At 34.2% G+C, this 12,583-nt stretch overlaps 1 protein-coding gene across 6 annotated transcripts in view; it reads left to right on the top strand.

Annotated features, from left to right (window-relative positions):
• ZNF148 (zinc finger protein 148) overlaps nt 1–12,583 on the top strand; it is a 143,843-nt gene that overhangs the window by 73,404 nt on the left and 57,856 nt on the right. For all 6 annotated transcript variants that reach the window (XM_018045895.1, XM_018045902.1, XM_005675046.3 and 3 more), the window contains one exon: nt 9,965–10,090. In XM_018045895.1, coding sequence (XP_017901384.1) covers nt 9,965–10,090 — 126 coding nt within the window. The remainder of the gene's footprint in view (nt 1–9,964; nt 10,091–12,583) is intronic.

Below are 12,583 nucleotides of genomic sequence, written 5' to 3'. Positions count from 1 at the left end.
GTTAACTTCTGGAAACTTTATAGTTTTCCTTTCCCATTTAGATCAGTAGTCTGTTTGGAATTGAATTTTGCTGATGATGTGAGATAGAGGGTCACGATTTGCTTGATGACTTTTGCTTTTTTCCCCAAGTCACCCATAGAAATTTTTTCACTTTCATTTTGCTGGCTTAATATTTCAATTCTTACAATAAGTTAGAATATTAAGATAATAATGGATAGATTTTTCTTTGATTAATCCTAATAATTTGTACTAAGATTGGACTTAATGTCTTTTTAGGATTATAAAATAATACATTGTTTGTTAAGAAAATGTAAAAAATTTGAAAGCTAAACTATCACAACGTTGTTAATCAGCTATACTCCAATACTAAATGCTTTTGGTATTAAAAAAAATAAAAATTAAATTTAAAAAGCTATCAAGATAATAGAAATGGCTGCAATCTTACTACTCTAGGATAATCACTACTAACATTTCATTGTTAGTATTTTAGTGTTTCCTTTGTTTTTCTGCATATATATTTGTGTGTGTAAAATTTGCTGCATATGTATTTGTGTTTGTGTAAAATTTTAAAAGTATATTTATCCATATTTACTAATATCATTTAATCTTAAGCCATGAGCATCTCAATATATTATTAAAATTATTCAAAAGTAAGATTTCTCGTTCCTGTATATCATATAGCTATATTGTAATTTATCTTGCTATTTCTCTTCTGTGTATTAGACTGTTTGCACTTTATTTACAGTTGTAAATGTTATTGTGATATTATATGTAGATAGTGTTGTCATGTGAGATTATTTCTTCTGTATAGATTTCCTAAGAGTCTTGATACATACTGCCTAATCTATAGTCCACAAATGTTGACCGATTTATTCTCCCTCTTGTAGTGTATGAGATTCCCAACTTAATTCCTTTAAAAATGATCTAGAATAGGAAATATAATTTCCAGATTTGTGTGTGATACTAAGAAAAAGAGAAATAACTAGACTTGTTTTGGGAGTGGAGAAGAAAATTAAAAGATGTCTCTATAGTCAAGAGACTGGGTTGCTGAAAGGTAGGAGAAAGAAAAAAGAAGCAAGGAATTTAGAAGGAGGTTCTGATGTGAAAAAAGATTTTATTTTTAGCAATATTGAGTTTTAGATAATAGCATGTATTAGGTTGAGATGCTGTATAGAAATTGGTAACCTTCCATGTATCTAAGCAATTACATATCTGCAGTTGTATAATAATAATTACTTAGAATTTATAGTTTTTGTATAATCTCATTGGATTTTCTGATGTGTGTAAACTGGATATTATTACTATCACTACTTAACAGGTGAGGAAATGATTATGATAGTGAAAGTGAAGTTGCTCAGTCATGTCCAACTCTTTGCAACCCCGTGGACTGTAACCTACCAGGATCTTTCATCCTTGGGATTTTCCAGGCAAGAGTACTGGAGTGGGTTGCCATTTCCTTCTCCAGGGGATCTTCCCGACCCAAGAATCGAACCTGGGTCTCCTGCATTGTAGGCAGATGCTTTACCGTCTGAGCCACTAGAGAAGTCATGATAATGAATGGCATCAAAAATCAACTATAATGCTATATGCCATAGTTGATGATTTACGTATATAATCCCTTTAACTCTGCAAAGATTCTGTGAGAATTATTCCCTCCATTTATGGGTGAAGAAAGTTATGGATGACTAAATTCTAGTTGTTTAGCCTGACATTGCTAGTATCACTCTTTGGGTGTAGATTGTATTTCTGACACTGCTAGTATTATTCTTTGGGATTAGATTTTGTTTCTTTTAACTCCCAACCTGTGCCTCTTTTGTTTTTCCATACTACTTTTGGAAGCCAGGTTCACCCAATAATAATTGGAAGAGGTAGGATTGAAATTCAGGTCCTATGCTTTATCTAAATATTGTTGACATTTTGTCCACTTTGTTATTTTTTAAGTTATTTCCTTTCTCTATAACCACTAGAAATTCTTTCTATATTCTGAAAGCAACCAAACTGTAGTTTGTATAAGGGAAAATGAAGTATGTTTGTGCAAAAATCATTTTAAAATGTTTGAATGATTTATTAGATTTATAAAGAAGCAGTTATAGTAATCGAAATAGCACTGAACTAAGAGATATAAAATCCTGGTTTAAGTACTAGTGTTGAAATCTGGTCCCAATGATAGCCTGGGTAAGACACTTGCCTCTGTGATATTTTAGTTTCTTCATTGGTAATGTGAGGATAAAAAATAATTCACAGATTACAGTAATTAGGGTCTCTGTTGCTGGATTTGGAAGACCTGGGTATAAGTTTTTGTTTCCCTTCTTAGGCAAATAACCTTTCTCAGCCTTAGATTTCTTATTTGTAAAATGGGATGAAAATGCTCACCTCATAGTCTTCCTGTAGGATTAAATACAATAGATTATACAGGATAGAGACCATGTGCACCCCCTTCCTTCCCTGCATGCCTTCCAAGGGTTGTATCCATAGCACCTAGAAGAGTGTCTGGCACATAGTAAATATTAGATAAATCTTAGTTACTATGCTGAGGAGGAATCACAAATTTGTAGAACACTATATAGATGCTGTTTTTTGTTTAATTGTAGTAGATTTAAAATGTGTTGATTTCTGGTTTACAGAAAAATGACTCAATTATATATGTGTGTGTGTGTATATGTACATCTGTACACATATTCTTTTCCGTTATGGTTTATGACAGGATTTTGAATATAATTCTCTGTGCTATACTGTAGGATCTTATTTATTTTATAGATAATAGTTTGTATCTGCCAATTGGAAAGTCCTAATTTATCTCTCCTCCACGACCTTTCTCCTTTGATAACCATAAATTTGTTTTCTGTGTCTTTGAGTCTGTCTCATAAATTCATCTGTGTTGTATTTTAGATTCCATGTTATCAGTGATATCATATGATACTTGTCTTCCTCTTTCTGACTTTCTTCACTTAGTATGATATTCTCTAGGTCCATCCATGTTGCTGCAGATAGCATTGGTTTATTCTTTTTTATGACTGAGTAGTATCCATGGAGAAGGAAATGGCAGCCCACTCCAGTGTTCTTGCCTGGAAAATCCCAGGGACGGGGGAGCCTGGTGGGCTGCCATCTATGGGGTCACACAGAGTCGGACACGACTGAAGCGACTTAGCAGCAGCAGCAGCAGTATTCCATTGAGTCTCCACTGTTCCATGACAATTCAGTCTTTCCTTATCTTTCATGACCTTGATAGTTGATGGGTATTGGTTATTTTGTAGAATGACTTTTAATTTGAGTCTTTCTGATGTATTCTTATGACTAGATTGGTGCTTTTATTTTTTGACAAATCCCACAGAAGTGTTGTGCTCATTTCAGAGCATCATATCAGGGATTATGAAATGTGGAGATATGTCTTATTATTGGTGTTATTACATTCTCTGTGCTTTGGTAAGGTGATAAATGCCAGTTTTCCCCATTTTAAAGTCACTTTTTTCTCTTTTGTAATTGGCAAATATCTTGTAGGAAATACGGAATAGTTTGTTTGAGTCTGTTTAAATATCCTACTTCTACTCACATTTTTACCTACCTATGTAAGCATCCATTAATAACTACCATCCACTGTAGTTATTAACGTGGTGTTTACCTAAATGTGAATTTGTATTTTCTTCATTCCTTCTATATTTACATTAATTGTAGCTGTCCATTTCCTCCATTAAAAAAAACTCCATTTATATCAGAATGGATGTTTGTTTTATTCTTTGCATTATAATCTGATACTACCATTTATTTTTTTCTCACATTGTTTCAGCTTGCCCATTAGGAACTCTTACAAACAAGCTCTTGTGTCCTTTTGACATGCACTCTAGTTTCTGGTACCACAAAATGTTCCAAGGTCATCTTATATGTAGTTCTCCTTGCCTTTTGAAATCAGTCACTTCTCCAAGGAACTCCAGTTGCTTTTGTTTGGATAATGGTAGTTAGAAACTAAGTTTTAGATGCTAGGTGTATTTCATTGCTTCTTAGTGATCTTAGCACACAGAGTTAGGCATTATGTGTGTGTCTGCGAGACATCTATTTTGAATGAGATTGAATGGAGACAAGGGAGGGAATGCAAAAAATAGTTTAAGATGTATCTAGATCAGTGGCTTTCAAAATTTCTGGCCTTGGAACCCCTTTGCTCTTAAAAAGTTTGAAATCTCTTAAGAACTCTTGCTTCTGTTGGTTATGTATGTTGATATTTACCATTTTATAAATTAAAACAATTAAAAATTTTATTTTTATAAATAAATCACATTACATGTTAACTTTTTTTTAGTGAAATATAACTTTTCTATAATAAAAAATTCTGTGAGAATTTGTTTTAAAATTTTACGATCTGTTTATTGTCTGGCTTATCTCATATTTGCTAACATATTTAGTCTGTGGTGACATCACATGTTAGCTTCTGAATACTGCTGCTATATACTCCTAAGAGGAGAGTGGAAAAAAAAAACAACCTGTGTATTATAGTGAAAGTGTTTTTTCTCTCATGGACCACCCATGAGAAAGAGTGTCAGGGATCTTCTGGAGTCCCTGACCACACTTTGAAAACTCTGATAGAGATTTACTAAAACTCTTACACAGTAAAGGTACGTATATAGTAGAAGGATGGATCCAGAAGAACTTCTGTGAGGAACAGGGAAGAACTTGAACCATGAAGATACAGAAGTGGAAAGAGTAGAATTTCTGGGTAAGGTGGGGATTGTCAGCACTGTTTCAGGTACGATAACTTGATTTGATCACTTGTTCCAGTTCATCTTATAGTTACTAAATTGTAAGATGCTGATATAGCAACCAAAATATAAATTTTTAATGAGAAATATAGAGGAGTAGATCAGAATGTTTGTTGTGAACTGTGGGTCCCTGAATCTTTTCAAAATCAAAAGATGGTTATGGACTTTCTCAAGCCCTGACAAATGTAGCTCGTATCAGAAGCTGGCATGCTGTCAGGTCAGGCAGGAAGGGAGGGTTGTGGTTTACGACTCACATCAAGGCCTGTCCATCAGTGTGCTGCTTCTCCTTCCTGCCCTGTTCTGTGGCTTGGTGAGCTTGGAATTAGGAATCTTCCTGCTGACTGGTTAAATCTGTTATTTCCAAAACCATCCTGGAAATAAACACATGCATGCATATACATAAGGATACATTCTTGGTGTTAAATTTCTCTTTTCCTGGACTCCATGAGTACTTTCAGATATTGCTAACATCATTTCAGTTCAGTTCAGTCGCTCAGTCGTGTCCCAACTCTTTGCAACCCCATGAACCGCAGCACGCCAGGCCTCCCTGTCCATCACCAACTCCTGGAGTCCACCCAAACCCATGTCCATTGAGTCGATGATGCCACCTAGCCATCTCATCCTCTGTCGTCCCTTTTTCCTCTTGCCCTCAATCTTTCCCAGCATCAGTGCCTTTGCCAATGAGTCAGCTCTTCACATCAGGTGGCCAAAGATTGGAGTTTCAGCTTCAACATCAGTCCTTCCAGTGAACACCCAGGACTTATCTCCTTTAGCATGGACTGGTTGGATCTCCTTGCAGTCCAAGGAACTCTCAAGAATCTTCTCCAACACCACAGTTCAAAAGCATCAATTCTTTGGCGCTCAGCTTTCTTTATGGTCCAACTCTCACATCCATACATGACCACTGGAAAAACCATAGCCTTGACTAGACGGACCTTTTTGGTACAGTAATGTCTCTGCTTTTTAATATGCTGTCTAGGTTGGTCATCACTTTCCTTCCAAGGAGTAAGCGTCTTTTAATTTCATGGCCGCAGTCACCATCTGCAGTGATTTTGGAGCCCAGAAAAATCAGAATATTTGCAGTACAGTTAACTGTTTTATATCTTTCTCTTTACATTTAAACACTTTGTTGTACTTGCGGTCACTTTGATTCTATTTGCTTCCTAGGCAATATTTTGGAACAGTTTCTTTCTAGTGATAGTTAAACACATTCTTTTTATATGACTGTGTACTGTTTTTACTCTCAGAATAACCATTTCTCTAAGTTTGGTGGCAATTATTTATATATCATATACTTACTTCAGATTGTTTTTTCAAAAAGTTCGGCCGTAAGAGAATGGAAGTTGTTGGAAATATTTTGGTCCACAAGAAATTATTTTATGGGGGTAACTTTAAGTGTACTTTTAGGCAGAGAAGTAGTTGATGAAGTAAGATTATTTTAGACAGTGAAGATGCAGAGCCTGAAAGATGGGTAGTAGTGGGATCAGCAGTACAGGGTATAGAGGAAAGCACAAAGATGCTTTCTTTTTTCTTAAACAGGGGTGGGAAGATGGTTGAGAATACCTCAAAGTGAAGTTAAAAATTTAAGGGAAAATATGGCTTCAGAAATGGAGAGATGGTAAGGACAGATACTTCTGCCCAGTGACCTAGGTCTTTACTGTAAAGGAGATCATGCAGAATCATGAAAGCTGAGCTGGGGAAGAGTATAATTGATAGTAAGGGCAGTAAGGAGCTCTTGTATATTCCTCACTGGGGAAATGGCAAGAAAGCAGTCTTATGTTAATTTATTTGTGGAAGAATACATTGATAGATTATAATGGTATAAAGCTTGAAATGGATATGGATGTAGGTTATTAAGAATAAAGAGTAAGAAGAGTTCGAATGATTGTAAGTAGTGTTATTAGTTTTTCTTTCTTTCTTTCTTTTTTTCCTTTTAAGTCATGAAAACTTCCCCTCTTCATTTTAAGATCTTTGGAAAGATTTTAGAATGTGTTCTTTGTATCTAGTATTTTGCTCTATACAATGTTAGAATCTCAGTAAATTTGAAGTTTTCATTGTATTACTTCAAACTGACTGAATTTAGCACTTAGTAGCTATTGAATAAGTAAGTGAAAGCTGCTATGAGAAATATCAAAGAAGAATATCTTCCTTTTAGATACCAAGATAAGATACAGGCACATGAATAGAAAAGTGAGATAGTTTATGTTTGGGCCAGACATGATATAAGTCTTGAAAAAGAATCATTCTGGATTCTGGGCATGAATTACTAGTGATTACAATCAAGAGAAAGATTTTTATTTTTTTCAATATAGAAGGGCCTCCTTATGTTTAAAGTTGGGAGAATAAAGAGAGAACAATAAAAAATGAGGAATACTTCAGTATAATTAAGATATATATATATATATATAAAAACTTGCAAGAGTGAACCAGCTTGGGAAGTGGCAAGGGGTGAGGAAGTGTGGGCTCTGCCCCTTGAAAGGGTGTTTGTTGGGGTAGAAGTTAGATGAATGCATAAAGTAAGTGTGACACGGGATGGTCATGCCTGATGGCCTCCTTTGTCTTGAAAGTGGGAGGCCCATATGGAGCTTCGATACGTGGATGAGCAGGAGTTTCAGGTGGAGAAATGTCTGGGTTTAGTAAAGTCTTAAGAAAGAAGTATGAGTAGGGTGAGTAACAGTGTTGATGACGTTTTCTGATTTGGTAGTGAGCAAAGCATTGACATTCAGATTCTCAGATGTAGGCAGAAGGTTGCACATGGGATTAGGTGAAATGGTACAGATTAAGCCATGGGGGAGAAACGAGAGATTTGTTTTTTAATCTGACGTATTTCCTAGCCTATTGATTTTCTTGATGTTTTAATGAGTACATTTCAAAAGATCCAGCCAGTTAATAAGTGTTGTCTTTTTTCCCCCCCCAAAAAATCACACATCTGCAGATACCTGCTTTGATTAATTATACTTTGGTTTATTTTAGGTGAAAAGTAACACTGAGAACTTGATTTTTGTTTAAAGATATTTCTCAAGGAAGAAGTAGGAAACTTACAGATGAGTTTTGTCTCTTTTGCCATGCTTAAAAAGGTTTTGTGTCTTTATAGATTATTGTAGTCTTCTTTGGGCCAATGAAGATTTGTTTTCCCAGGCTTTTTGCACCTCATTCTTGCTAGCTGCCTTGTCATTTTCATACCTGTCTCTCTGTGTTTGTGGATTTACCAGTATCTTTTCTAAGTACCCTAGGCTGGACCATATACTTTAGTAGGTGGTTGTATTATATGTAGAGATTACCTTATTTCATTCATGAGTGATAAGCCTATTGGAGTCTCTAAAAATGTAGCTTTTGTGTGCTTATTAGCATTCACAGTGCTCTGATTCATTGATACTTCTAAGTTTGGTTCTATACTTTCGTAATGTTAGAAGTGTACGTTACATTTGTCAGTGCCAGTACCAATATCATCACTCTCCATATATGTAGAAATAGCTAAAAGGTTCAGATGTTTGTATGCATCTTTTTCACTATTTGCACATAAAGGCTCTTCCTTGGTTTAAATAGCTGCTAATGGCAGAACTTATTTGTGAATCTATCTTACATTCTACCTGACACTTCTGCTAAAAAATGTTATTCTTTCTTATTGCTGCATTCTGTATTTTCACGGTTTCTTTGTAATTTATCAGCCAACAGAAATGTTTGGAACTACTTTATGGTGCCCTTGCAACTTGAGAGAGAGCAGTTCAACAGCTGCTTAGTCTGTTGTCGCTTCTCCTTGTCTCATACCCAGCCTCAGTAGCTGTGTTTCAGTAAATATCACTTCAGAGATGGTAACGTGTGTATTCTGAAGCCTTGTTGGAGGTGACTTTATTCTATTTTATATTTCAAATAATTACACTAAAGGAAGTCACAAGAATGGTCACTAGTACTGTTCTCTAAGCTGGTAGAATTATTAGCTAAATAATCATTTATAGGCATGTTTTTATGCCTAAATTCTCCTTGATTTACACTTCTCATGCTGCCCACATTTCAGAAATCTATGCAAACTTCTAGTTCTGTATTTTGTCAGTTTGAAATTCCTAACTAATGTTGCATTTCCCTCATGAACCCTTCTACACAGCTATATCTTCTGACCTTAAACTAAAGTCTGTAAGATGTTTATAACCTTTAGCACCCCCTTTTTAAGTGAATTTTTTAAAAATACAGCCATTAACACATTGTACTTCCTGGAGCATTATCAAGTTGTTTTTTTCTTTTTTTAATCAAGATGTTTTTTAAAGGTTATAAACAACAGAAATTTATTTCTCACAGTTCTGAAGGCTGGAAGTTCATGATCAGGGTGCGAGCATGGTTGGGTGAGCGTCCCCTTCCAGGTTTCAGACTTCTCGTTGTGTTCTTCTGGTTGAAGAGTCAAGGATTTTAAATGTATTTCAGAGCCTGATGAGTTGAAAGTTTCTTAGTTTTAATGTATGTGTGTTTTCATTTCAAGGATAGTTTGAAAATGTAGTGGTGAGGAGTGGGGGACTGTGTACCATCAGTTCTGATGAGCATTGATGCTACATAACGTTTTGACATCTTAATGCTTGTAGTATTTCTTTGCTTATTATGTAGTTAGAATTGTCTTGTACATAACTGTGGCCTAAAACCGTATGTAATTCTGTAAACACACATTTGGTGATGGTTTTTTGTAGAGCCTGAGAAAATACTGGTTAAGGTATTGCCAAAAACATTGAACTTAAAGATAATTAAATGTTATTGTTAGATTATCATTCCATTTTTTGATGAAATTACCTTTTAGAATTTTTTGTTGTTTTTGTGATGTTTTGCCAGTTGACAAATTCAGACCCATCATGAAGTCTGGTCCCCTAGTATTTTACTGATTTTGAAATTTAACCTTTTTTTATGCTTTTAACCTCAGTTTTCTTAAATATGGGAGTGAAATTGTACCCTCGCTTCTACTTTATTCTTCTAGGTCTTATTATTTTTTCCCAGGACAGCTTTAATCTTTTTTTTTCCAGATAAATTTTTATAAAATCTTAGTTTATGCCTTTAATTTATATACTGTTGATTCTTATGTCAATTACCTATTGAATTCTTCAACACACTATTTACTTGCACACACAAGTAATCTTTCTGGGAACATCTGTTTGTAGATTTAGCAAAGAATAAAGCATGCAGTGGCTCTTGCAGTGGACTTTTTGCTTATTTCTAAAATTGGCTTTTTTTTTTAACAGATAAGTGTAAAGCAGGAAATTACTTTCACTGATGTATCTGAGCAACTGATGAGAGACAAAAAACAAATCAGAGAGCCAGTAGACTTACAGAAAAAGAAGAAACGGAAACAACGTTCTCCTGCAAAAGTAAGAGAATATTTTAAGGTGGTGGTTCCAAACTGTTGCTTAATCTTACAGGCAGGAGCTTGACTGGACCCTAAGTCTCATGTGGCTTAGTAATAAAGTTGGACTGTTGCATCAGGAGTAAGGAAGAGATACATGTCTGCACGGAGGTGGTGGGCCATTGCTTTAAAATCTCCACTTCCTTTTCACCTGTCTTTTTTTTTTTGCAAACAAACTTTTCTTACCCCATATCTCTCTTTTCTTTAAAAACTGATAATATGCAGTGCCCTTGCTTCTCATTCATATCAGTCTTACTTATTTTAGTATTCCTATTTCAGGAAAATTCAGTACCAGTTGGTCATGAGGAAAAGGTTGCGCAATACCTGTGATATAGACCAGAATGTAAGCTCCATAAGAGCAGGAACTTCATTTTATTCACAGCTATATCCCAAGAGCATGGAACAGTAGGCCTAAGAGACTCTCAATAAATGCTATGGGTGAATGAATGGCTTAGTAAATAAACAAGTGACCCATAAATACTATTAGGAATTGCCTGCCATTTTTTCCTTTCAATACAGTACTAGCTGACTGTATGTATCATTTTGATATTCCTAGGAAGTCTCGGAACTCTGTATAATTTACGGTTATTTTTCATCTTTTATTTTTTTTAAAAAGATTTTATAACATGATCTTTTTTATTTTGAGGGCTACTTACTTTTGTATTTGTGATTTAAATCATCATTATTTATGCATTTTGTACACTTTTGGATATGTGGTGTGCTGCGGTTTGTACTGGCTTGCCAGAGCTGATTATAAAGTTCTCAGGAATTTTGCAAGCTGACTCTGAAACCATTGGTAATTTGAAATTAGCCACGGTGAGAATATTTATACTGTGGAAATCAGCATCCCTACTCTCTAACCCCTTAAAATGTTAAACATTTACCAATATGCTACTTTTGGGATATATATGAATATGGTTATTGCAGAAAATTTTGAAAAATATAGAGACGGAAATAACCCATTTATTCTTAGAGATAAATATTTCAGTTTTCTACCATAATCCTTTTCTATTTTCAAATTTGTATAGGTTCATTGAATTTCCTGTTTGTAACTAGAGTATGTAAGCTATTTTTAGTTATTAAAGGTTTTTACAAATAATTAGCTGCATATGTATTATTATTTTGATATGTCATGTTATATTCAGTGATTGCTGTGTTGCTGGAAAGTTGTTTTATCTTTGCCTTCATTTTAAATCATGTTGCACTTGAAATATTTTTGTATACATTTTCATGTACTGCTAAATCAAATGGTGTGAACTTCCTAAAAGGTTTCTTTAAAAATTAAATAAGTAAAATAAGCAAATAAACAAGCAAGCAAAATAAGTGAAGTTTTCTAATAATGTTACTCCTTCCAGAAATGTCCTATTAGTTACATTCCTACCTGAAGTGGACTTAAGATGTGTCTGTCCATACTCTCTCATAACCTTGAGTATGAAACTTTGCTTCTTTTGTAACTTAAGATGAATGTCTCATTATAGTTTAAATTTTAATTTTTTTGGTTATTGCCATACTAAAACTTGTGTGTTTTTCATAATTATTGACATTTTATGTTTCATGTTTTGTGCAATCCCTTTATCTCCCTCCTCCCTGCTTCTTTCTTCCTTTTCTTTCTTGGGGTTAATGTTTTTCTCAGTGATAAATGATGCTTTTAAAAAATTTACATTAATGAATAAATCAAGTTGTTTAAGGAAAATATTAATTTCTAAAATTGTGATGGTGGTTATGTTACTTTGTGTTCATTGCAAAATCTGTTTCAAATCTTTTAAAAAAATTTATTTTTAGTATCTATAATCGGTTTATTTTTTACTTATCTGATTGGAGTATAATTGGTTTACAATGTTGTGTCAGTTTCTGCTATGCAAAAAAGTGAATCAGCTATTTCAAGTCTTAAAAAAACAACATATGTAAGTTGTACATTTTCCTTGATACTTTATAGCCGTGTTTTTCTGATACTATTTTTGATTGTAATTCTGAAATTCTGACTAAATCTTAGGTTATTATCTTCTTCAGGGGTGTTTGGAATTATGTCCTAAGTAATACTGATCATATTTTTACAGAGTTTAAGTTTAGTTTTTGCTTATCTGATTTGAGATAAATTAATTTATAATGTATTATCATAATACCCCTAAAGTAATTTATTTAATTATATATATTTATTTATGTTGTTACTAGATGAAAGAGGTTTGGCCTATTTTGAGTATATTGCATGTAAGAAGATGTTTTGGCCAGTCTTTTTAGAGCATTCTTAGGACAGTGAAATTACTGGAAATAATACATGGCAGACAGGGCTGTGAGAATAACAAAAACAAGAATTTTTATATTGTCCTGACCTATTACATGTGACAGGAGAGAGAATGGTTGTTGTCTGTTTTTAACCCTAGCCTTGCAGTGTCCAGATGAGTGGTTTGTGTCTGGATGCTCACAGCTTTGAACTTGTGTTTAAAATTCACACTTCAGA

This window comes from Capra hircus, chromosome 1, assembly GCF_001704415.2.
Source record: "Capra hircus breed San Clemente chromosome 1, ASM170441v1, whole genome shotgun sequence".
NCBI classification, from domain to species: domain Eukaryota; kingdom Metazoa; phylum Chordata; class Mammalia; order Artiodactyla; family Bovidae; genus Capra; species Capra hircus.
The sequence above is the reverse complement of the archived record's forward strand: the minus strand, read 5'-3'. Positions and strand labels throughout refer to the sequence as shown.